Genomic DNA, 25,610 nt, shown 5'->3' with positions numbered 1-25,610 from the left:
GCCAAAAGTATTCCAAATGTTTGCTTCAAAATTAAATGAAGAAAATTACTGTTTGCTTCAAACCAAAAAAAATGCTACTGTGTCATCATTTTGTGGTAGTTGAGCAAAACCTCAAGCTGGTCTTATTGGTTCATAATCTTTTGCAGTGCAGCAGGGCAACACAGAGAAGACACTACACAGAGAGAGTGATGCTGTCCTGCTGTCTTCTCTCTGTATGTCTTCCTGTTGAGCTGTAAAAGACCATGCAAAAGTGGTAGCAGAGCATTCATATGTTGTGTAATTTTTGCACTTGCCAAGGCAGTGCAGACATTAGGAACACAGGTACACATAAAAGACCTGAAGTCATTTTGCACAAAGGGAGAAACAGTAATTCACAATGTAACATGCACACTTCATACAGAGGGGCTCTACTCTGTAGCCAACTCTTTACAGAGTGTATATTTTCTTCGCAACTGGCCACAGTTTGGCACTATGCTTTGAAAGTGTATGTAAACATGTGCAAATAACTAACAAAAACAAGTATTTCACATTACTAGTGACATTGGTGAGATTGTGATGTGTTTTTAAGGGCTTGAGGTGGCGGAGTGTGCTTTACAACATGCTCACCTGTGAGCTCTTGTGAATAGGCCACAGAATGAGCATTACGAAATGGGAGAAAATGCAGCAGCATAACTTCAACCCTTTAATGTGACTTTTGCCCAGAGCTGCACTTCATTGCAAAGTGATGAAGCATTCTGCTTGAGCAGGTGGGGTCTGCGAAAAGTGGATGCATTTCCACATGGTTTGCTGCTTGATGATGTGTAAGAGGCCGTTGTGCTTTTTTTCTTTTCCCCGGCAATGTTTCAGGCGGCAGCCAGCTGCGGTGCTTGATTTCTCCAGTGACTCGCAACCATCGTCTTCTCGAGCAAGCGGGCAGTCGTCATCGCAGGCAGGCACCTCGTCGTCCACCACCACAAGGGCTGCTGGTAAGCTCTGTCGAACCTTGCCCCCTTATCACTAGCTGGCTACAATGTCACTTCGTCGCTAAGATGCATGTTGCCAAGCCACTGTACTAGTTTGCAGTATCGTTTTGACTGAGACAAGAGTGTTAATCTAAGCTCCTATCCAGATCCTCAGCACAGTATAATGCAAACTGTAATCGGTTGTGATACCAGCAGTGCTAGCAGCATTGCAAGCAGCATTGCAAGCAGCATTGCAGCAGCATACGAGCGGCAGTGCAAAATAGAATAAAATAGAATCTCGATGGACAGAAATCGGTTAAACGAAATTCCTGCTTAAACAGAACCCCACCCTTAGCGTTGGTTGGTTTCGTATGAGGCTGTGTGAAAAAAATCTCTGTTAATCTGAACCAAAAGTTTTCTCACCATCGATTAAACTAGAAATAGAACCGAAACTGCAACTGCCGAAGTTGGCGGATTCTAGCACGCCCCCAACTGATACACGCATGCAACTTGCATGTTCAAGGTAATAGAAAAGCGTTATTTGTTCATGTCTTGCAGGACAGGCGCTGTTACTATATTACCAGCTGAATTTTCATTTGAGATTCAGCTGCCTTAAAGTCATCACTATTTGCCGTCACATTCGGTGCAAAAACATAGTGAAGAACGAGCAACTGTACGCATATCCAAAAATGTTCATGTATTACGTACAAGAAGAAATGCACTAAAGCTCTACACATGATGGCAAGAGAGTGTCCCATGAATGTTATTCACTCATGTTGGACAGCACTTGGAGATCTCAGATACAAAACATTTGGGTTGAATCAGATCCGGGATATACGATTTTACTATTTGCTCCAATAATTAAAATCCCATATTCAGTCATCAAATATTCGGACGAGCCTAAGAGCTGTAGCTGCATGGTCTGGAGCGCTGTGCTCCAGTCTGAAATTAGGAATTTTTTTTGCCTTCTTTTTTAACGTGCAGTAAATGTCTTGAAATCATGTCTGTCTTGTTGGGGCATTGTGTGCATACAGTTAGTGACAAGGCCTCCACCTCCCACCGTGCTTTTTTTCTTCTTCTTCTTTCAGCACTTCACGTAAAGCATTATGTGGAATCGGATTCGGACACCGACGATGAGGAAGATGCGAGGAAAAATGCAAGAGGCGACAGCTTGGCCCGGTCTACACGGTCAAGTGGACAAGGTGCGCGCATTTTCCGTATGTGTCACAATCTCTGGGCGCTCGGAATTGCCTCCCTTGCATCATTGATTTGTGCATGCATTGCACATTTATGTTCTGCTTGGCATATGTCATCTGAAATTAAAGGACCATCCGGGGCTGTACTTAGTAAAAATCAGTTGTCCGAGATCTTCTAGCTCAGTTGACCTTCATTCAGCAGCAAAAGCCTGAGAAATTTTAGGTTCAAAATGGAATACTCTATGTACTGTATGTACTTTTTCTTTTTTTCCTGAATTACCAGCTGCCAAGTTGGGGGTGCGGCCCTAACATGAGTATACACAGTATTTTTTCCCGCAACTCAGTTTTTTGGAGGAGAAATTCTAGAGGCCCGTGTACTGTGCAATGTCAATGCACGTTAAAGAACCCCAGGTGGTCGAAATTTCCGGAGCCCTTCACTATGGCGTCTGTCATAGCCTGAGTCGCTTTGGGACGTTAAACCCCATAAACCAACCAACCATCAGTTCAAACTTTTGATGCTGATGATGATATCGAGAGAATTATGGATGGACTCCGTGATTGCCGGTTTAGATGCGCATCAGTGTGGCCTATCCTCCGATATTCGAATGCAATAAAGTACTCAGCATCACACTTCTCTTGTGGGAACAGCCTGCGGTGGTGATAACTATATTAACGATATTTAAATTTTGGTCCTTTTTTCGGTTATGAAAGTTTGTTTTCAATGGAAGCACCCCGTTTGTCATTACAATGTGGCAAACAGCCATCATAATCTAAAGTCAGTTTGAGGCTGTAAGCTACAGTGGCAACACTTCTGTTTCCAGGTGATCGAATGGTGAACGGCAAGAAGACCTCCGTGCCAACTGCTGGGAAGCTCGAGAGCAGTGAGGGAAGCTCCTCGAGCGAGACTGTGTCCAATGTCAGCCGGAAGAGAAAGGCCAGCCGCTTCATTTTTTCCTCTGAAGGTGAGGATAGCCACGAGGAAGAGCCCGAGGAGGGGCAGGCGAGCAGTGGTGAATGCTCTGAAGATGAAGAAAATGAAGAACATGAGGACGAAAATGGTGACGATGATGATGATGAAGACAACGATGACAATGATGACTCTCCTCCAGAACGGCGGCGGTCAACGCGAAGAGCCGCTCGCACCAATGTGATTGGCAGCGATGACAGCAGCAGTTCATCCTGTTCCAGCAGAGGGAGCAGTTCGTCCCAAAATGCACCAGCACCGAAAAAGAAACGGGGAAACAGCAGCGGGGAGTCGGAGATGACAACGGGTAGCTCAGGAAAGTCGTCCACCTGCTTGACAGACCACGACTACGGAATGCCACGCCGCTCATCACGCAAGCCTCGCAAAACGACGAGTTTCTCACCTGAGACAACTGTCAGGTCTGCGGGGACTGCCGGTGGCAAGATGCGCGTGCAAACCAGAAATCGTGGTCAGCAGAAGGTTCGCTACCGGGAGGAAGAGGATTCCGACTGGACAGAGGACTCCGATGACGACGAAGACGGCCTGGACTCAAGGGCACGCGAGGTGCTTTCTGTGAGCAGTCGAGGGAGGTTACGGAAGCTGTCAAAGCATGCAGCGCGAGCTATGGTGGCCCAGTGAAAAAGTCAGGCTGTGTATGGCTTGTGCTATCGACTCGTCAGTTCTTGTGCAACATTATGGAGAGCTTGAATTGCCACCACCATCATCTTAGCCCTTTTCCACAGCCTGATGGGTTTGCAAAGTGTAAATTGCATCCTTCATTGCACCATTGTTTCCTTCGTATTTATTGAAAATCATTTGATTGCGAATGCTGCAGAGAAGCTACACATATTTTACTGGTAGCACTTTTCTTTTTCATGACTCAAAGTCCGTGAAAAACATTCCAGTTTTTCAGCAGGCATGCTAGTTTGAATTCACCTCATCTGAATGCTTGTGCAAGGGTGCAGTGGTTTGAGTGCTTCTGACCCTGCGTTTCACATTTGTCATAGTGATTGTAGATAGTGTTGTAAGTGGCTGTACAGAAAACTGTAAAAATTGTATGTCTCTTCTGATTGTGAAGGTGAAGACTTTTGTTCACCAGTTTGCGACAAAATATGTCCGGTGCAGTCGAGAATGAATTGTGTACTTACATTTCTTTCAACCCGCAGATCTGCAGGTTTCCCGATGCTGGTTGAATTGTTTTTGAATGGTGTAAGGAAGTGATTGGAGTAGTGTTGGAGTGTGGCACTGTCAGCAGCCAGTGTTTGCCTAACTGCTCACTGCCAACATGCAAATTTGAAACGTCATTTCGGTGATGAGATTACAGGCTTCCTGGAACCTTCCATTGTCTCGTATCTTTATTCGCGTGCACCAGCCTTACACAACTCTGACCAGGGGGATGTGAGTAGCGTCCCTCTGCTGGGGCATCAGCCTCACGGCAGCCACCGCAATGAGCACTGTGAACGCAAGTCCCGCATAGTAGGCGTACAACTTTAGAGGACTTGTACTGCCAAAAGGCCACAGCCACAAGCCTCTTCGAATAGAGTCTCTCAAGTGGTGCGATGCAACTGCAACAAGTGCTATCAGCGCTACCTTGTAGACTAGCACCTGACCGCATAGCTTTCCCATAAGTGCAGCCGTCGACAAGCTTGCGAGCACCACAGAGCTGCAGTGTAGAAATGGTCTTGTCCCCAGGTTAGTGGCATCCTGAAATGAAGCAATGCAGTCATCGCAACAAGTTACAGTACCCACGGTGCAGAGAACAAGCACATGCATTGCTTGCAGTGTCTACCTCCCTATTCACTAGTATAGTACACATCTGTTGACAGGGACAGATGAAGACGGGCCAGTTACAGTGAAATTTCTTGCATATCTTACTACTTGCAGTTGTTTTCAAATTACATTTAAACTCATTTGTGCTATGGTTGGATATTATCCTTCACCACAACTGGCTCGTAGCTGTCAGGTATAAAGCTTGTTTAGCTGAGTAGATAACATGGTGATTGAGCACTTGGCCACATCAGAGGCCTCAAGCTAACTTCTCTTTCTTGGAGCACACAATGCCAGGAAAAACTTGGTCAACGAAGATTAAGTAGTAGTACATGGCTCTTGGGTGATTTAGGCTTGTTGGTAAGTTATGATCATAAAAGGAAAAGCACAAAGACATAGGGATGGAGGGCAAGAAACTGACAGGACCAGCACTAACTTTCAGTATGCTTCAGTGAGAATTGCGGCGCCGTGGTGGCCCAGTGGTTATGGCACTCGGCTGCTCGGGTTCAATCCCAGCCGCGGCAGTCGAATTTCGATGGAAGCAAAATTCTAGGCGCTCCTGTACTGTGCGATGTCGGTGCAGGTTAAAGAACCCCAGGTGGTTGAAATTTCCAGTGCCCTTCACTACGGTGTCCCTCATAGCCCGAGTCGCTCTGGGACGTTAAACCCCCTTAAACCATAAACAAGCTTCAGTGGCAATTGTTTAAAGTTGGTGCTCGTCCGGTTCCTTTGCCGCCATCCCTATGTCTTACTGCTATTCCCTTTATGATGTTTGTGGTAGCATAACTAAAACAAGCAAATTAAATCACTGCTGTATGCAGTATGCTAGGAATAAAATGGACGTATAGTATGGAACAAACAATAGTACTAACAAAATGTATGATGAACAAAATGGCTTAAGAGTTGAAAAATAGTGTTGAAAAGCGAGGACATCTGCAGCTGATATCATTGTGTACTCGTCGTTAAGATAGCATAAAATGCAGGACCACGGCTGGAAGTGGGACAATGCAAGCATTTGACCTGTTTGACTTGCACCTTTTGTATTAGCTGCAGCATAACTGGCAGCAAAGTTGTCTGCCCGACATTGTTACTTTGGTGCATCTTATGCGGACTTGAAGCTATGCAACTAGAACAGGAATTTCCGCCCTACGAGATGAACACATTAACATGTATTACCCTCCTCATAAAAATGTATGCCATGTCAAATGCCCCTTCCATATGCCTGAGAGTAGGCACTCTATCAAGGCAATGGAAAAACACTTCGTTGAGTAGCTCATTATTCAGGGCCACCTTAAACGCCAGTTTGTTGGTTTGTTTGGTTGGTTTATGGGGTTTAACGTCCCAAAGCGAATGCTGCAATGAGAGACGCCGTAGTGGAGGGCTCCGGAAATTTCGACCACCTGGGGTTCTTTAACGTGCACTGACATCGCACAGTACACGGGCCTCGAATTTCTCCTCCAAAGAAATTCAGCCGCCGCGACCGGGATCGAACCCGCGTCTTTCGGGCCAGCAGCCGAGCACCATAACCACTGAGCCACCGCGGCGGCTTAAACGCCAGTTTGTGCCAAACGAAATAACACTGTACACTCTGGTCTATGTTCACTGTCGGGAGCCTAGAAACCTTTTTCACGAAATCCGCCACTAATTTACTCGTTCGGCGGGATCTCGCAGTTTCCCTATGCGAGCTGGGGACCATCTGTACTGTGACTAAGAGGCTTCTAACAGTATTTCGAACACTTCATTAACAATTGCGAGGTCAGGCATGGCCGCATGACTAACGCAATGCTGCAATCGTGTTAAAATGTTATACGTGTAGCACAGAAACTACGTTACGTTCGGATCTAGTTTGCGGGGGCGGAAGTAGCCTTCTGCGCTGTGTTACGGTCAAAATTCACCGTTTCGAACAGAAACTGCTGCCGGTTACCTCTATTTTCAGAGACCTGGCAGCTAGAAAGTGATCGACGTCGACAGCACAGCCAAACAATCCGCACAGTATGCTGTCTTGAAGGTTGACCGCTTGCAGCGGCTTTCCCGAAACCATCACCCAGCACAGCAGTGCGACCAAACCGTGCGTCGCATTGTCAGCCAGAGCACGCAGCCAAGGAAGTTTGCTCTGGGCAGTGACGAAGTCTCCAGTGGTCGACACGGCCACCGTCAGTGCAGCCGCGATGAGATAAAACAGCACCATTGTTGCAATTTTGGAGACACCACTAGCTGTCATAGAGGCGGTGAGACGTGTCCGTCCGCATCCTGCGAGCACTGGCTAAGCAGAGCCGCAGCATGAGCACCTTCATGTCTTTTGAAATCACTGTATTTCGGTCAAACAGCCAACGAACGTGTTCATTACGTCAAGCAAATGCTGAGCGGCTGGTTGCGGAAAAGTGGAGGACTTTTAGGCGTAAACTGCTGGCGTAAAACGTCAGGTAGCCAACTGCTGAGGATAGCAACGGCGTCGCTGTTGCTAGTCATGTGGTACTCGAGGCCACCCAACTGCTTGAGGCACTTGAGGCTATGCTTGAGGTGCTTGAGGTTTACGGCATAGGTTACGGTGTTCACAGCTGCGAACCATGAGAATGTTATTCAAATCTGTCTTAATTGCGTTCATTAAGTGTTCTTGTTTTCATTTGTCTCTAAAACTGTTTTTATAAATAGATAATTATGAAGAGTTCTGGTTTCGCTTTTCTGTGGTTGCCGAAAAATATCGCGATTGAGCATTTTTTTTTCTTTTTTGAACACATAAAGTTTTGTGCTATGTAGAAACTGCTTTCGGATTTGGTTTGTTCTGCTTCGGGCAAAAAATTCAACCTGTCGCTTCATCTTGTGCCCTTGTGCTGTGTCCTTCCAGCTGCCAGTGTACTAGTACACACGTACGCAGAAATTCCGTACCAAACGCACTGCCGTGTGAAACTATACTCCTAACGATTCAATTGATTCGTGGGGTGGCCTGTCGAGCATGCGATGATATGTTTTGTATGCGCATTAAATGTTTAGTTTTTTTGCTCCTGTGTTAAGAACTTTTGTTGAAGTTTTTTTAGCATTTGGCAGCACAAATAGACTTGAAGCGCAAAGCTGTGTGCACTTAGGTCTGTTCCTTCTTGTATTCAGAACTAATCAAACTCGTCGTACACAAGACGTGTTTCCAGTTAGGTGTTTCATGCCGATAAGATGATGTTATGCTTGCGCTGATGAGACAGTAGAGCGAGAACTTTGAACACGCCCTTCGAGTCACCATTTAGCTGAGTGACAACAGCGAGCAGCAACCATGTGCATCGTCTTGATATTTTGATGTGTAGCGTGTGCTGGAAATATCAGACACATTCTGGCTTCAATGAAAAGCGACGCAGCAGTAAGTATAACTTGTTGAATCACTTGAAGTTTGTGCAGCTTGCACATGGGCACTGAACCGAGATCACATATTGGCAAATAATGTGCGTCCAGGCTGTGCGTCACCGTTTCGTCATTGAGAGCTAGGCCTAGTGGACGATGCGCCTGAAATAATGTATTTTTGGCACTTGCCGACAAACGGTTGACGATTGTGTGATTTGATGCGCATGACTTTAAGAAGCCGCCAGGCCTATGTGCGTATCGGCCTGTTTACGAGTCCTGAATGTGCGGCCGAGTGCGCAGCGACCTGTAGCTCAGGCATTTGGTTACATTTGTCGTGCCGCGGCGACCAGTTGGTGGATTCGCCTTTTGACAGCGCCACAGGACACCGTCGTGATGTTGGCTCAACAACAGTCTAACTTACGTTGCAGGTATACGCATTTTCAGCTAGACCCTCTCCCCGCCCCGCATTTTCGCAGTAGCTTTAGCCTGTGCTACCGTGCGGACGTTTGCTGCTATTGGGTTCAAGTTGCTTCGCACGGGCAGGAATGTTCCGTTGCTGTCTTGTCTTGCAGCAAACAAGGGATCGCTGCGCATTGATACAAGAGGGTTTAGACTTCACGTTTTGGTTGCCATCTAATGAAAGCAGTGGTCGTAACCGTGTGTTGAATCGCTCAACACTTTAGCCGGCGCCTCGTCCTACGATCTGTCCTGGTTTGTCTGGAATCTAAAGCCTCCGGGTTTATCAGTCACGAACCCCACTCCTCACAAAGAGCCCTTTGTTGGTTCCCTGATCTCCTCCTGTGTTGGGTTTCATTTCTTTGTCGTCATTTCAAGTGTACTTAACCTCCCGCGTCGTCGTCATATATGTTTTTATATAGGTCACTTCGGTAGAGGACACCCCTCAGTGGTCATCTATTTATACTTGCGATAATCAAAAGCAAATGCAGGCCTGTTGAAACTTTTCTCAGAGTCGGAATCTTTACCCGTGCATCGAAAACGTTTCATTAAATTAGTAGTAGTATTGAAGGGTAATGTGCTCTACAGTCTTCTCCCATTTGTCAGGATAGATCAGTCACGTTGACGCCAGCGTCGTCTACGTGCGCCATTGGCAGATTTACCGTATTGGCATGAAAACCAACAAGCAGTGAAATATGTACCGTGTGTAGCATAAGATCTAAAATAAAGGATTTTCTGGTAGCCTCCCTCACAATGTCTGGTGAAGACCTAACTGCATTGCCAGCCAACAGAGAGGCAATTTAAATGGGGAGTCAACATTTTTACTTGTGTGCATAAGCAGTTGTCGATCTTGCGAGCACACCTTATCATGAAATGGGCTCAACACTCCTGTATGCATGTGTGCTTAGTATTTTAGTACTCGTAACTAGCTTAAATTCGTGTAAACGTTTATATTGTCAATATGGTCATGTAAAATATGGTAGGCAGTTTTATGATATTACTTTGGGTTTGCCTTTATCAAAAAAGAATTTAAGGCTAGATATGTGTTCCTCTGTCACATTGCTATTGGTTTTGCAGTTCAGTGTTAGTTGTACATTCTTTTCTCAGCAATGTCATTACAAGCCCAATCTCTTTTGACGTCTTGAATTTATGCCATATGTTGGTGGGGTCGGGTTACGGTCAGCTGATGAAGCCAGTCTTCATTGAATTCTGTTAAAGCCCAATCTCTTTTGACGTCTTGCATTTATGCCATATGTTGGCGGGGTCGGGTTATGGTCAGCGGGTGAAGCCAGTCTTCATTGAATTCTGTTATTCTGTCCAAGTGTACTGGTGCTACTCTTTCTGGTTCCGTGCTTAATGGAAAGATGGATGCTGGATGTGGCAATGCTATGCACCAAACCACCTGCTAGTTGTTAAACTTGTTCCTATAAAATGGAACAGGGAAGGGGTAGTTTTGTTCTCACATTGTAGTTCATCTTCATACTTGATAGCAGCTGCTGAACTTTGCTTGTCATTTGTGGCAGCTGGGCTAGCTAAGTTATGCTCGGTCACTCCCCTCGTGCTGGAGCTGTGCTTGTTTTCATTTTGTGAGGTCATTGTGTCGTACTGAGTGTATAAATGCAAAACTTGTAGGCCCCGTGGCAGCGCTATATGTTAATTTATTTTATTTAACAGTAATACGTAACAGTATAATAGCTTCAAAAGAAAACATTCGACAGAGGTGTGCTGTACTGGTCTTTTAACTTTTCCTATTTGTCATTAGTTCCTTGCAGAGCTTGAGCATGGCAAGACCAGCTTTCAGTGAGACCCAGTATATTTAATTTTTGTCGAACAGAGTTTGATAACTACCAATTTTATATTAATGTACCTGTTTAGGTTGCGCAATGGCTTCACTTGTCTTTGGTTCAATAAATTTGACAAGCTTGTGCTCTAGGGGTAGGAAGAAATCCACATTCCATATGGCGGATCATTTGTGCGTAGTTCAGAAATGTTGATCTTTTGCTTCTAACTTTTGTTAAGGAAGGAAATATGTCTGCTGCCAAGCTGTTCATGATTGTTTTCTGCCTCCCAGAACTGCTTAAGAACTGCTTCAAAATGGCTTCTAAAAAAAAAAAGAGTGGCTTCTGAAAGTGAAAGATGGTTTGGGTGTGGGTAGTGTAGTTAGTCTATTTTTCTGTGTTAGGCTGTGTGTGGCAGGCAGGACTATCATGAAAAAAAAAAGTTTTTAAAGATGGAGCAGGCAAAATCTTCTTGCTTTAAAGTGCTCTTAGTTGAATTTCGTGTATTGGCTGCTGATTGACATGCAAATAGAGCTTGTTTTCTGAACTAGGGAGTAGTGCTCTTGATGTTGGCATTAGTTTTACTTGATATCAGCAAACTTGTAGCTCTCTAACAGCTCGAGAGTTCAAGGGCCATTCTAGGGCTTTGTGGAGAACCGTGTATCTTAACAAAACTTTCACCCCAGGTTCTTCTGTTTGTCCTGATCATTTATGGTGAACAACACAGCAGCATACGTGTATCAGTTATAGTGTTGCCCATGTCGTGACTTGAGTTGGTGGTAGTTTCTACGGGTGGTAGTTTCTACAAATGTCTTCTGGCCATCAATTAATCCTCCACTCGCTGAACGAAAAAAAAAACAATTCCCAGGCTTGTCTTGGATCACTTGAGTGGTTTCATCAAATAGGTTATAACTTGCAACTGCTGGTTCTGCCATAGAGTGCACACTTCAGAATTTTGCCGACAGTGTTTGTACTGCCTCTGTTATGTTGTGCAGAGCATTCACTGCCTTCAGCGACATAGCTCGGTTTTCATTTAGGTTTTCCATTTCTTGCTGTGTTGCAGTAGTTTCACTCAGTTTGAAAAAAATGCATATATTTTGTCTGGGCAGCTGTACAATATATAACGTGATCATAAACTCAATGTTTGAAAACCTCTATCTAGAGTTGCTCTTTAAAGATGGAGTGATCTATGGAGATCTTGAGTCCTCGTGGATACACTCGTTACAGCTGGCATCTGTGTCAGGATGTACGGTTAGGTTAAACATCTCGCAGCAGCTTTCTCCATGACAGCCTGCTGTTTGACATCCTCTCTACAAGTGGATCTGTATTCGTATTTCCAGCTGCAGACTCAGAGGAGTAGGACTCTGGTTGTTCTGTGTTTTACTTCTGCCAGAGCCCAAGGCTCTGTGTACTGCACTGCGTAAAGCATGCATACGCTTATCCACACATCTTGTATCACTCAGAGAATGCACTAGCTGCACAGGCAACAATGCTTCCCTGATGAATACTCATTACCGTGTACAGCTGAAAGTCCAGTATACTCAGTGGCATGGGCCGGCTCCTTTATTTTTGTTTTTTCCGGTCCCCACGTTATATTAGTGTTCACCTGAATTTGAGTTGCTTTCCAAATTTCTGCAGGAAGCCAGGAGGTATAAACCTTGTCAGACTACAAGGAGTGGTATTCTGCAATAATGTTGGTGGTGAGAACAAACCATTGTGAGGGTATGGATGCCAAATTTTGATTTAAGAAGAAAAGTGGATGCCTGCCATCTGAGAAGAATGATGTTTTGGCTCCCAGCACTGAGGCCATGCTTATAACGAAGCGCTCATCAAATTGGCTTGTTCTATATACTGCTTTGAGTAATCAGTGCAAAAAGTGTACTGTGCATATATCGGGTTCAGATAGGCGTTCTTACGATTCAGTGTATGAGCCGTGGTGGTAACTCCAGATGCAGCCGTGATTGTCTTTCTGTTATGATTTTTGCCTCATGCCAATCAGTCTGATGGCCTGCCATGAGTGCATGCTCTGTAGAGCATTCATACGAACCTTTTGGGTTTTGGTTGCGTGTTTTTCATGTTTTATCTGGGATGGTGCATAAAACTTCAGTGCGCGCGGATTTCCATGTGGAATTCGCTTTCACGCAGTATATAATTTTCAGTTGAATTTCTTCTCTCTTGTTTCGGTTTCAATAGCTGAATGGTGTCATAGTTGAGCTCAGGTCATGTGAGGCACAAAAAAAAGCGTGGTAGAGTAGCTGCTTCATTGTTTTATTCAATACAGCTATCATGCCAACTTGCTGCCAGAAGAGTCAGTGTTGCAGTTTTAGTGTGCCTCGTGCGACTTGAACTCAGCTGTGATGTCATAGCCACCGCCCAGTTTTTGTGACCTAAAACTGAAACAGCATGAGAGCAGAAATTCGGTTATGAATTATTTAGCGGGTATGGGCTAATTGCAGTTGGCAGTTTATGTTTACTATTATCCTAAGTATCATTACAGAGAGAGGGCGCACACATATGCACGCACACCAATGTTGAGCCTTGTCCCCCCGAGTGAAGAGGGGGAGGGACGCGTGATGAACGGTGGCTGGTCTTTGTCATTGCAGGCGACAGCAGGCGTACAGGGCAGCAGCAGCAGCGGCAGCCGTGCTTGGATGGAGGTAGTGCTTGGCTCGAGCGGCGAGTACTGCCTGGCCCAGCACAAATAAGCGGACTGGCTGGCTCTCTCTGCCTATGTGCTGTGTGTCCTATGGGGTAAGCGGTCTGGCTGACTGTGCAGTGCTGCGCCGCTGTGCCATGTCCGCGCCAGCCATGAGGAACAAGGCGGCAGCCATGCGGCCGGGCCCTTCTGAGATTGGCTTCAAGAACATGCGCTTTCTCATCACGGACCGCCCCACCGACGCCACCGTGCCGGCCTTTCTGGAGGTACGGGGCTCACTCGTGTTTGATGGAAAAGTCTTTTTGGGCACATGGTGAAGACTGAGGGGTCCACAGAAGATGCATGATTGTTTAAGTCTGCTTGTTGTTGGCATTTCTCATTTCAAGTGTTTTTACCTTGACTCTATAGATTAGTGAGTTTAGAAGAGACAGGCTTTTGCTTCATGTGTGTGCTGTAAAAATACTAGTCGAACTCGGGTATATCTGACTCGGAGAGGACTGTGAAATAGTTCGATATATAGATAATTCGATATGTAAAAAACTAACAGTAGATAGGCTTATCCGTGACCTGGAAGAAAGAATATATTGCACCCATGCCAGTGACTCCGTTCTTGCCGTGACACGCCGCCGGCCGGCATTCTGGCGGTGCACCGATCACTGGGTGTTGCCAACTTGCTGTGCCTAACTTGCTGAGCATTGAAGCAGCAGTGAACGGTACTTTAGAAATAGATAGTGCCTGTCATAACAGGTCTTATCCGGCTGCCAGTACGCTTTAAATAGAATAATTGATCATTAATCTTGAGGTACAGCTGGCTTCGGCAACCACTACGGAAGCGGAGCGAGCTTAGCACTCCAGGCGAGGGCCGCTGCAATGCTTCAGTTAGTTTTGTTGCCTTCACCGCATGACATCGATGTGGCATGGAAATTTGAGTTCAAGAGGCCGAATGCCATCCTCTAGCACCCCACGTTCACCTCGTCACGCGGTTTCACAGCACTGCCGGCGGGTGCCCCAGGCCGCCCAGTCAACCCGTCTCAGCACACAAGTGATTGAAATGCGGCGCCATAGGGAGCAGTGTCACTTGTAGGAGCGTGGTGCGCAGTTCGATATATCGAATGACCGCCGAAATTGAAGCTTGATATGCTGCGCGACTTTCCTATACCTTTACATTCACTACGGCATCTCTCATAGCCTGAGTCACTTTGGAACGTTAAACCCCATAAACTAAACTAACAGTTTTGATTTTTTCATTCCTTTATTTCGCATTTTGAAGGGGATGATTTGTGTGTTCGATATAGCCAGTAATTCGAATTATCCGGGTTCGATACATCGTGGCTCGACTGTATTGAAATACGCTTCCGGTCAGTTCATTACTGACTTGTTCCCTTTGCACAGGTGGTCTTAGCACCTGCTGGGTGAAAGTGGTGTTTTAGCTGGTTGATAGAGGAGCATGAAGCTTATTCGAAAATTTTGTACTACTTTTTAAATGAAGGAATTCACACTCTGAAATGTGGGATGTTTACAGTGCACTGTGTGCACCCATATAACAAGGTATGCACTGGTACTGCAAGATTCCAAGAAATAATCATATGGGTTTTTTTTCTTTTAATGCAAATAATATAAGAAATAACATTTAATCTCTTATTTGTCTGACTCCCTTGCCTTCTTGGCCATCGTCCTTGATGTGCTTTGATCCGGTTGGCAGACGCAACCCGTTTTCATTTGTGGGGTTAAAATGGGGGAGATAAACACGTATTCCCCGCTTAAGCACGGCTGACTCAGTTCAAAACCGCGCTGACCCCACCCCGTGGTCGCGTACGCTACTGAGCGCACGCCGACCACGGCGGGCCCTGCTCTGCGGGAACAAAGGAACGACACACTGGCTGACACAAACAAGGCATTTATTGCTATAGCAACAATAACGCCAGCTAGCAACAAAATACACTGAGGAATCTAGGATGTCCGACTCACCAGCACGGCTACGAGCGAACGTCCGCCCACGGTAGGGCAAAGGGATAAACTCCGAGGTCGAGCGGAACGGGCTCGGCGGGAGTAAGTTCCGGCCGAGGGGCGCCCGTCGACGAAGAGCGAAGCTGCGAGCGAAACGTCCGTTCGCTTCCCGTTGCCGAGGGAGAAGAGACCCCGTCGCTCCCCGCGAGCGCGCAGCAAAACGCCATCCGTGGCGCTGGTGTCGCTGCGACGCGAGCGCCCTCCCTTGTTAGTTACAGTAACCGAACCGAGAGGAGTGCTTTTCGGGGGGGCAGCTAACAACAGTGGGGTGCGTTGAGGGAAAGCGAACGCAGGGGACGAGGGCGTCCCCACATCCCCCCAACCTTAAATAGACCCACGCGCCTGCAAGTTACATGCTATGGAGGAGTCTCCTGGTCTTCATGCACTTGAGGCAGGTCGTGCAGCGGAGGTCACGCCGACAGGGTGCACGCAGTCTTCCGCGGTATTCCGAAGGCGGCGTGAAGGTCTCCGCTGGGACGACTCGCATGGCCCGCGGGCTAAGTGCCCGCAGGCCCGCGAAGAGGAGGGCCGGTTGACCACTGCAGGCCAAGATTCCGCAGTAGTCGCCAGGGCAACAGCAGCCAGAGGTGGCTGCTGTCTGGTCTCGCCACAGCTGCCCCCTGCCCCGGATGGATGCGGCGAACAGGATACAGGCCGCTCCGTCGCAGCAGGCGGCAGCGAGACGATGTGCACAGGACAGCAAGCCGCAGTGGCTCCGCTGGATCTGAAAGATTGCCAAAACACACTCCGCATGCCTTTAACGTAGGTCATGGGAGGGGAAACGGCGTACACAAGGGCCACGTGGCTCAATGCTCAACTCGCTAGCAAAACGTGTCGGGCGGCTGTGCAATGCAAAGTTCGAGTGAACAAAGCCCTTTCTTGAGTTGAACGAGAATGCTCGGTTCATGCGAGGTTAAAAAAAAAAACGGGTGGGCCAGCAAAGTGCGCCCCCTCTCAATACCACGTGACAAGGTGCAGGCAGCTATGAATAGCCTTAGGCCTCACTACCACTGTGAAGGTCGACGACCCCCAACAAAAGAAAGACCCGAAACGGGTTTCGTGCGCGCAGCCGCGAGGAGACATCAGCGTTGTGGGGTGGTCCTCCCCGCTCACTGCACAAAGCAGCTTGAGCGATCGGCGCCCACCGTATCGGACGGTGTCGGAACGCCCGGTGCCGAGCTGCAATACCAGCGAGCTCGTTATGGCACCCGTGGCCCCAGGCCACCCGGCTCCCAGAGCCGCGACTCCCAGAGTCGAAAAAGAGACAGCGAGAAAATATATACAGAAAACTCGGACCACCCACGCGGCTTCCGTACTCACTCGCTTCGGGCTCGGCAACTCCGCGGGCGCTAGGCCTCGCGCTCCCTCGATGCGGACCAAGTGGTTCTTGAAGAAACTCCAGGAAGAAAACTTCACAAAAAAAAACATGCTGAGCATGTCGAAAAGTTCAAACATGCTGCAGCGCAATACACCTCGCACTCAAGAAAGCATGCCGCAGGTCCTAGCGATCAAAATTCACTCTAGGCCTAGCACTTGTCAAGTCCGGACAAAGAGCGTTCCTCGAACCGAACAGACTGTCGTCCAATGTTCCAAGAGCAGGCCCCACGTTGGGCGCCAGATGTGGGGTTAAAATGGGGGAGATAAACACGTATTCCCCGCTTAAGCACGGCTGACTCAGTTCAAAACCGCGCTGACCCCACCCCGTGGTCGCGTACGCTACTGAGCGCACGCCGACCACGGCGGGCCCTGCTCTGCGGGAACAAAGGAACGACACACTGGCTGACACAAACAAGGCATTTATTGCTATAGCAACAATAACGCCAGCTAGCAACAAAATACACTGAGGAATCTAGGATGTCCGACTCACCAGCACGGCTACGAGCGAACGTCCGCCCACGGTAGGGCAAAGGGATAAACTCCGAGGTCGAGCGGAACGGGCTCGGCGGGAGTAAGTTCCGGCCGAGGGGCGCCCGTCGACGAAGAGCGAAGCTGCGAGCGAAACGTCCGTTCGCTTCCCGTTGCCGAGGGAGAAGAGACCCCGTCGCTCCCCGCGAGCGCGCAGCAAAACGCCATCCGTGGCGCTGGTGTCGCTGCGACGCGAGCGCCCTCCCTTGTTAGTTACAGTAACCGAACCGAGAGGAGTGCTTTTCGGGGGGGCAGCTAACAACAGTGGGGTGCGTTGAGGGAAAGCGAACGCAGGGGACGAGGGCGTCCCCACACATTGGAGAGACTACGCAAACCTACCTTCTATTAATTGTTCAGGGACTACACTGAATTTAAGTTATGGCATAGTGGTTCTATTAAGGAAAATGAGGTTTTGGGCGAGTTGGTTTGATATTTGACACATAACTGCAGTGCAGGAACCACATTCACATTAGGAAGACACACTAGTGAATGCAGCATTCGTACATATATGTCTGTACCGTTCTAATGTGAACATGGTACTTGCGCTGCTGTCTAGTGTCAGCAATTTGTAGGAAGCCAACAACGGACAACTTCTCTGTAAATTCATGAAACCTCCCCGACACTGTTGTCGTTTGTTCACGGTAACATAGAACCGGGTCTCTATAAATCAGATTGAGTTGGTTTGAGTTGGCGAGTTGGTTTGATATTTGACACATAACTGCAGTGCAGGAACCACATTCACATTAGGAAGACACACTAGTGAATGCAGCATTCGTACATATATGTCTGTACCGTTCTAATGTGAACATGGTACTTTCGCTGCTGTCTAGTGTCAGCAATTTGTAGGAAGCCAACAACGGACAACTTCTCTGTAAATTCATGAAACCTCCCCGACACTGTTGTCGTTTGTTCACGGTAACATAGAACCGGGTCTCTATAAATCAGATTGCTTTCATCATCTGTTAGAAATAATTTTTCAAATACAGCGTTAGTACAGGCTCAATTTTTTTTTTTTTTTGGCTGGATAGCTCCAAACACTGTTTTCAAAGCTATGGTTTCAGTGCCTAAATAATTCAAGTGCAGAAATTACTGAACCTCTGGTGGATGTTCACTGCAGCTATATGTCCTGGGAACCTCGGAAAGCCCACTGGCTCTGTCACCATCTCGAAATGACTGTGGGGCATGGGGATTGACAGAACGACAAACCACTGCCCCAGATTTTATGGATTGAGTTTTCTCATCAATAATCCATATATATCCCAGCACCGCCAAGAGCTTGTGTTGGCCTGTTTCGTTTGGTATATAAGCAGCGAGGAAAAGACGTGCAGAGCAAACAGATTCTTTGGCTGTCAAATGAAACTGCATGGTCTGTGTTGTGAGTGCAGCATTCATTGCTGCTGTATGAAGCAGCTGTTTCATGTGTCTTCACAAGAAACTGCTGTGAAGTGAAAGGTGCGACCTTGGCCGCTTATTAGCGGGCGTTGTGCTGGCCTTCACATGTTGCTTCTGTTGCCTGAATATGTGCAACTACTGGAAGCAAGCCTTAGCAGTTTCTGCACGAGTTGTGTTGTGGAATGTCTATTGTGATTTGCACCTTGAGACTCCCTGCACTCATGGCGAATGTTGCGCTGTCTTCGTGATTCCGCTGCCAGTGCTGTGCCAAGCAAGCCATGCATTTGTAAAGATTTTTTTATGAAGCTCGTTTCATTGCCAGCTCTGTGCTGCCATTAGTTTTACCAGGAAGTGATTTTATTACAGAAAGAGAGGGGGAAAAAAGCACACGATTCGTTAAGGGATCTTCAAGGATTTTTCATTGAGTTCTTTCAGTAATTCTCAGGGGATTGCATTTGTGCATGCATGTACACGCAGTTCATTTTGCTTATTCTCATGTGCGTGTTCCTTTAATTCCAGGAATTTAAGAAAAGGAATGTCAAGGATGTTGTCAGGGTATGTGAAGCTACCTATCAGAAGGACTTGCTTGAGAAGGAAGGCATTAATGTGTGGGTAAGTAGGCGATGTCTTCTCAGTTTCACTTTAGGGGCAGTTTTGTTGATTTAATTTAGTGCAAATTGACATTGTGTTGAGAGCAATGAGACATTGCAGGCTTAACTTTGAAGGGAATGGAAAATTTTTTTCTCTAAGTGAACGCTAAAAGTACTAGAAGGACCACTGGAAACCACCATTAAAGTGCTGTGTAAAGGAAAAATGTTGCTGCACCAGTGATTAGTCGCAGGCATTTGATGATTGATATATGAATGATTAGTCACAGGCATTTGATGCTTGGTGGGTAGGGGATTCTTGTCCTCTGCTTGGCTTCTCTCTTGGGAAAGCATGGTGTGTGTTTCTGCCATGTCTGTTTCAGTTTACTGCCTGTATTTCCTAGGGTTAGTATTATCCTTTTTTCTTATCTTGACATATGATGTTTGTATTGTTTATTGGGTTGTGGTCAGTCATCCGCTCTTCCTTGCTCAACACACTAAGAATTTTTTTTTCAACATTTTAGGGGCAGCAGAAATAAATCTCTGGGGGATTGAAAGCTGGGCGAGTTTGTTGGACAAAGTCAGCATTGTGGTGTCTCACCTCTTCTCTGTTCATCGTCTTTAGCATCATTGCAACCACGTTTAGAAATATAACTTGTAACAAGTATGTACACACGCGACTGCTGCACGTAGCGAAAATTGTTAACTGCCTGCTCCTGGTTGTTGCTTTCAAGTAAAAGCACTGAGCAGAGCATGAGCGCACTGGTGCATTGTGCATTTCCTGGTGTACTCTCAGCTTGCACTTGCACCCATTTGAGGAATGCAGTGAGGGAAGTGCTCAGTGGGGCCCCTGAATGCTTGTCTTGCAGGACTGGCAGTTTGATGACGGGTCCCCGCCTCCAGCACGCGTCGTGGAAGAGTGGTTCCAATTGCTCAGGACACGCTTCAAGGAGGACCCGGACTGCTGCATAGCTGTACACTGCGTCGCCGGCCTGGGCAGGTGAGCGTTCTGAAAGCTTGCGCTTCTTCCAGTCACCCCTTTGAAAACCTGTGGAGCTTCTCAAGCCAAAAGAAAGATTTGGGACTCGTTTTGATTTGGTGCACCAGAGGGAATTGTCTCGGGCTTTAAAAGACTTGCACCTTAGCTCAGCTGGGCAGGTCTATTGAAATGAGGAGAGCTATGCACCTTTCATTTTTGTGGCTGTTCGCATGCAGTCAGGCGCACGTCAGGAGTGATTTATTCTAGCACTGGACATTCTTGCACTGGTTTAAAGAAAGCGTAGAATGGGGGCAGAAAAATAACAAAATTAAGTTGCCGAGCCGGTACCACGAGACGACTGATTCGGACAGTAGTATCTGGGAGCAGCATGCACACGAAAAGGACAAAACGACAGCAGCGAGGAAGACAATCTCAGAATTCTACATATTTAAGCATGCCAGCTACAAGTGAACAGATGGGGGAAATTATGCAAAAGGGGTTAGAGTGGAGTGGCGGTTAGAAGGAACGGAAAGAAAATTATGGCTTCTTGGAAGACAGAAGGTTATGCAGGGAAAAAAATTGCAGCAGCCATCTTACTGTAGTCGGGATAGCTGAAATGCGCACGGAGGGATGGGACAGGAGGGAGTGAAAAATGAATGGAGCGAGAAAAAAGTATGGTCAGTCATGATACAGGTCCGAAACATTTCTTTTTGCCTTGAATTGAATAAGCCAGTGCTGTCTGCTTGGACAAAAAGCAGTTAGGAATTTTTTCCTGTGAATTGATGCGTACAGTTTTAAAGGGAGTCATCTTTAAGTTGCCCTCTACTGATAGATTACCCATTACTAAGTTTTTCCTCTTCAGTTTTGTTGTCCGGAGTTCAAGTGGTGGGAAAAAAATGTTTCATTTTTAAATCCACCTGTCTCATCAATAAGTGTTTGCTGCCAAGAAAACATCATCATAACCAGAAAGAGCCAAGCAGTTAATTTTTGCTAAGAACACAAATTGCTTTTTGGTTCTTAGTGTCCATTTTGGGGTTGTGCAAACAGTGTTTCTGGTTTTTTTTTACGATCAGAAGCAGAGTAGGTGTTTCTTGGCGTAGTGTACTCAAAGCCCTTGAACTTTCCATCTTCTTGCCTCTCATGTGGGCTCACTCTGATGTTTCGTATGTTTTTCAGGGCACCTGTATTGGTTGCATTAGCACTTATCGAATTAGGTATGACTTATGAGGATGCTGTGGAACTCATAAGGCAGTGAGTGCCACTTTTTTTCATTTCTTACTCTTTGGTTGTTTCATGTGTATGATGCAGTGGTAAAGCATGCATTTTAGGTGTGTCACCTTAAATTTATGAGCAGTCACTTCCTTTAGTTTGTTGTCTTTCACCAAGAGAATACTCGGTAAAAAAATTTGTAGTTGAAAACCGCACGAAACAATGGTAGCTCTTTTAGTTTTCGAAGTCTTGGAGAAAAGGATGTCGCTGGATTTTTGCTTAGGATTGCTTCCATTAATGCACTGACCTTTATGGTAATACAGTCGAACCTCGTTATAACGAACACGGATACAGCGAATTATCGGATATAACGAAGTGAAAGAAAAGTTTGGTTGGACATGCTTTATTTCTATGGGAGTTCTACCTGTATAACGAAACGAAAAATTAAAAATTCGACACTATATCGGTTATAACGAAGCAGTTTTTGTATTCACAGCGCTCAAAATGCGCAAACAAGGAGGAAAAAATTTCAAAACACGCTAAATTTTGATCTTTTGAATCGCCCGCACCTAAGATGTGTTTGAATCACCCGCGCTTCCGCACGCCACGCCATCTAGGGAGAGCGAATGAATCTAGCATCAACGGCTGCGTAGCATGTGACTGACACGTGATCGAACCAAAGCCCATGCTCCCCGGCCACCCCGCCGGCACGATTGCCGACTCGCGCGCTATCTCCGCGCTATCTCTATGATCTCTGTAGTCCATTCCGTGGACGCCGTCGCGGAACGCGTCGTAACTTGCAGCAGTTTCGCTTGAAACGAAGATAAAGATCTTCAGGGCGGTCGACAGCGGGCGTAAAGAAAAGTCATTGCCGCGGACTTTGGTGTCGCGCCTAGCACTTTATCAACCATCTTGAGCGCAAGGCAGAAGGTTGCAAACGTCCTCTCTGCAGGCGTTGTGAAGAATGACAGCAAGGGTGTAAGGCTTTGTCATCACCAGGATGTTGAAGATGCTTTGTTTGCATGGTTCAAGGACGCTATAGCGCGTAACCTTTGTCTGGTGCCGTCCTTCAAATGAAGGCGAGAAGTCTGACTTGCGCCTGAGGCCACAATGACTTTCATGCAAGCAGTGGCTGGCTGCAGCGATTTAATGACCGCCGTCGGATTGTTTGCCACGTCTTGTCTGGTGAAGAAGCAGCCGTTGGCGCCGAGAACTGCGAGAAGTAGGCAGAAAGCTTCCGCATGCAACTGGAAGGCAAGCGGACAATTTCGGCGAGACGACATGGCGTCAACTGGCGGTTCCGAACGTTACGTTCGAGGAATTCATCTGTGCAGATGACAACTTGGCTGTGGCGCCCGAACTGACCGACCAAGAAATTGTTGATCAGGTGGTTTCTACAGATGATGCTACAAACAGCAATGCATTTGAAGATGGCGAAGTTGAGGGGGTACCTCGGGAACCTACCTGTGGCCAAATCAGCTGACATCGGGAAAGCACTGCTCTGTGTTGATTTCGTCGAAAAATTTAACCTGTCAAATAGTGTGAAGTGCCGCCAAACGAAGATTACATCGTTTTTTAAATAAATTAGTTTTTGCACCTGGCCAGCATCCCGACTTGTGAGTTCGCTCTTGCTTTCCAGTATGAAATGCAAGGTGAGGTTTGACATGCTTATACCACGCGTTAAATTAAAAAATAGTGCATTTTTTCAACCCTGTGCTGTCCATCCTAAAGTGCCTTTACTTGGGTTTATAAACAGACCTTTTCTGCCGTAATTTGAGTGCATGCTTTTATAACGAATATCGGATATAACGAACGAATTTCCGCGCAAAATGCGACTTCGTTATAACGAGGTTGGACTGTACAGTTTTATGTAAGCACTGTGTGAAAAACTTATTTCCGCAGTGCACCTGCATTTGCTAGGCCGTCAGTGCCAAATTGATTGCGTAGAAGTCCTCGAAGCTTTCTCAGAGTTAAGGGCAGGGTAATGGCCACCCGTCTTGCAGTGCAGCACCACCTTCTCTCCACCATGATTAGCACTTGAATTTTCACGTACTCTTTTTGTGTCTAATCGTATTCTCTGTCAGTGAGCATTCGCAAGTGGCTGTCTGCGATTTGTCACGTTTACTGGTAGGCTGTGCGTCCGCCCAAGCTGCTGCGGGAAAAGAAACATTAAAAAGTTAGTGTTAGAAGATCATCGCTAGATGCCATCACGTGTTCATCAGAAGAAAAAATTAAAAAGAGCTGCAGATTTAGAAGCTGATTGGACAAAAAGCCACCTGGACAAGAGCAGTCATTCTGTAATATCAGCTGTGACCTAATGGCTACGAAGGGTTAATGGTCACTCTTGGGCATTGTCATTGAACGCATTCTGGACCTTAAGGAGTTGCATCTGCTGCTCAGCATGAATTCATTGTTGTTGAGCTGCAATATCATTTCTACAGCACATTTAGCAGTGATTGCTTTGGATGATCATTTAGAATGCCTGTGCGATGCTGGCACCGCCTGAGTACCGGTGGAAAGTTAACACGATGATGGGCAGTCTCTTCTTGCCCACCCTCACTGCCTGTCCCTCTTGTCTCTCTTCCAGGAAGCGACGGGGAGCTATCAATGCCAAGCAGCTCTCCTACCTGGAGAAGTACCGTCCCAAGTCGCGGCTGCGGTTGCGTAATGGGCATCGGCAGTGCACCGTGCAGTGAAGGCTTCCCCGTTTATCTCTCTCGATTCAGTTTTTCTACGTTGCTGCGGCCGCCCGACCTCTCCCGCCGCTCTTGGCAGTTTGTTCCGCATTTCTTCGATTCTGGGCACTTGGCTTTCGATGTGGCAACACCCTAGTGTTCAAAGCCCTCTGAAATGGGAGGCATGAAGCGGGCGACGTTGCCCCATGCTGCACATTCAGCCAGAGTTTCTTGGAGCACGTCTTGGTGGATTACTCGTACAAAGACTGGTGCCCTGCCCCCTTTCTCTCTGCCCCGTTTTCTTTCTGCCCCGTCCTGCAAGGTCAATTTTTAATCCTGCAGCAGCAGTGGCAGCGGCAGCCAGATTTTTTTGCCGATCTTTGAGTGCCCTGGTGACGGGAAGCAGGGGACGTCTGCGGACGTGGAAATGAGCGTGCAGGGGGGGCATGCTTTCGGATTGTTTTGCAAAGTAGCGGCGGCCGATTTGAGTCTTTTGTTGGTGCACCTCTTCGCTGTTTCCGTCATTTGCGATGCGTCAGAAGAGGACCCCCCTCAATCATGTCAAAGTTTAAAGCCAGTATGCCCAGAGCTTTTACCAGTTTTCGTCTCTTGTCATGGATTTATCTGCACCCTCGTTCAAGTTTTCCTCATCGTTGCGTAGTTTTTTTTTGTATTAGAGAGGAGTTCTTACGAGCTGTGTTTGGAGGTGACATTGAGGTACCTATTTTTTTCTTTCTCTCTTCCTAGTCCTCTTGTTTCGTTTTAGGCAAGTTTCTTTGCAGTATGCTCTCTTTTGCTGGTTGCGAAGACATGGGCAAGGAGTTACATTCAATATAGACTCCTTCATCCCACTTTGTATGAGCCCAAGTCCAAGGAACAAAGGAGACGTAGTTAGCCAGCTGTCGTTTCCTTTTTTTAGTCTGATTTGCACGAATCAGTCAGGCATAGTAGTGTCATTGGGGGCAAAAGTACCGGATTTGGCCCGAGCACTTGTCAAAACTTGGCTTGAAGCCAGAAACCTGTGTTGCCTTTTTTCGATTGGCACTTTTGAACTTGTTTGTGAAGTTCACACCTTATGAAAACGATTTTTAATGCTATGCGATTATTTATTGTCTCGAGGAAACTTGCTCGGAAGCTCCCACGGACACAGTATGCCGTCACTATTGATCCTCATCGTTAATTTGTCATCTTCTATGACTTCGTCGTCTTTATTTAGCTCAATGCAAGTCTCACATGCTTCCTCCTTTTAATTCGTGCCGACGTGACTACTCAGGTGTGCTGGCTAGTCGTGCGTGTAGGGAGGCCTGCCTGCCATGGGGACATGAATGTGTTGATGTAGCAGCAAAACGTCATGTAAAATATGTTGTTTACATATCCATTTGGATTGTGACCTTGTGAAAAGAAAAAAAAAACTAACTCACGGTGTTTCAACAGCGATTATAAAAATCTTTTCTGATAACTGTGTGTTGGTATGACTTCCTTTACATAGCAATAATTTGCATTAATGACTTGACTCAGTTTAGGTGCCCGGCTTAAGGTGAGCTTGTGGCATGTAATTTGAAGAATGCGGAAGCATGCTTTGGAACATGTTTCATCTTGTGCGCCTACCTGTGCGCCGTGAAATATCGCTGCGGTAATTTCAAAAGCATCAGTGAGTGTGTTGCTTAGCGTGTACTAGGGTAAACTGCTTGTTATGCTGTTCACTCTTGGAGGAATTTTATACATGAAATTTCTATCCCTGGCCTGTAAACTCCTTGTTTGTAAGCACAGC

General features: G+C 46.7%; 3 protein-coding genes across 8 annotated transcripts in view; 2 read left to right on the top strand and 1 right to left on the bottom strand.

The window, feature by feature from the left end:
• BRWD3 (bromodomain and WD repeat-containing protein) overlaps nucleotides 1-4,441 on the top strand; it is a 44,356-nt gene extending 39,915 nt beyond the window's left edge. For 3 of the 5 annotated variants that reach the window (XM_089571050.1, XM_089571052.1, XM_089571049.1), the window contains 3 exons: nucleotides 847-965; nucleotides 2,030-2,158; nucleotides 2,959-4,441. In XM_089571050.1, the coding sequence (XP_089427176.1) occupies nucleotides 847-965; nucleotides 2,030-2,158; nucleotides 2,959-3,740 (1,030 nt within the window). In that variant the 3' untranslated portion in view covers nucleotides 3,741-4,441. Of the gene's footprint in view, nucleotides 1-846; nucleotides 966-2,029; nucleotides 2,159-2,958 lie in introns of those variants that run through there. The other 2 variants (XM_089571051.1, XM_089571053.1) reach the window with 2 other exon arrangements.
• LOC149358886 (transmembrane protein 267) lies at nucleotides 4,406-7,409 on the bottom strand. Its single transcript, XM_089571078.1, has 2 exons — nucleotides 6,793-7,409; nucleotides 4,406-4,805 (listed from the first exon to the last, which is right to left on the bottom strand). The coding sequence occupies exons 1-2, from the start codon at nucleotides 7,087-7,089 to the stop codon at nucleotides 4,476-4,478; spliced, it is 627 nt and encodes a 208-aa protein (XP_089427204.1). The 5' UTR covers nucleotides 7,090-7,409; the 3' UTR covers nucleotides 4,406-4,475.
• A 645-nt stretch (nucleotides 7,410-8,054) lies between these two features.
• On the top strand, nucleotides 8,055-25,298 carry PRL-1 (protein-tyrosine phosphatase 4A family member PRL-1). Of its 2 annotated transcripts, none has more exons than XM_089571079.1 (6): nucleotides 8,055-8,214; nucleotides 13,033-13,351; nucleotides 18,909-19,001; nucleotides 19,846-19,976; nucleotides 21,132-21,206; nucleotides 23,752-25,298. In XM_089571079.1, exons 2-6 carry the CDS (start codon nucleotides 13,160-13,162, stop codon nucleotides 23,858-23,860), a joined length of 600 nt encoding a protein of 199 aa, XP_089427205.1. In that variant the 5' UTR covers nucleotides 8,055-8,214; nucleotides 13,033-13,159; the 3' UTR covers nucleotides 23,861-25,298. The 2 variants fall into 2 exon arrangements, with proteins under 2 accessions (XP_089427205.1, XP_089427206.1); XM_089571080.1 differs by lacking the exon at nucleotides 8,055-8,214 and adding an exon at nucleotides 8,382-8,623.
• Nucleotides 25,299-25,610: the final 312 nt, after the last annotated feature.

The sequence above is a fragment of the Amblyomma mixtum genome, chromosome 2 (assembly GCF_055824585.1).
Source record: "Amblyomma mixtum isolate Tamu chromosome 2, ASM5582458v1, whole genome shotgun sequence".
Taxonomy (NCBI): domain Eukaryota; kingdom Metazoa; phylum Arthropoda; class Arachnida; order Ixodida; family Ixodidae; genus Amblyomma; species Amblyomma mixtum.
Note: the sequence above shows the minus strand (reverse complement) of the source record. Positions and strands in the feature narration are given on the sequence as shown.

What these genes read in the sequence shown, in the direction of transcription:
- PRL-1 (XM_089571079.1), top strand. Translation starts at nt 13,160, where the DNA reads ATGTGCTGTGTGTCCTATGGGGTAAGCGGTCTGGCTGACTGTGCAGTG. An exon ending in TGCGTCGCCGGCCTGGGCAG is followed by an intron (nt 19,977 to 21,131) that starts GTGAGCGTTCTG and finishes TATGTTTTTCAG; the next exon opens with GGCACCTGTATTGGTTGCAT. An exon ending in GCTGTGGAACTCATAAGGCA is followed by an intron (nt 21,207 to 23,751) that starts GTGAGTGCCACT and finishes TCTCTCTTCCAG; the next exon opens with GAAGCGACGGGGAGCTATCA.
- LOC149358886 (XM_089571078.1), bottom strand. Translation starts at nt 7,089, where the DNA reads ATGACAGCTAGTGGTGTCTCCAAAATTGCAACAATGGTGCTGTTTTAT. An exon ending in CCAGGTCTCTGAAAATAGAG is followed by an intron (nt 4,806 to 6,792) that starts GTAACCGGCAGC and finishes GCTTCATTTCAG; the next exon opens with GATGCCACTAACCTGGGGAC.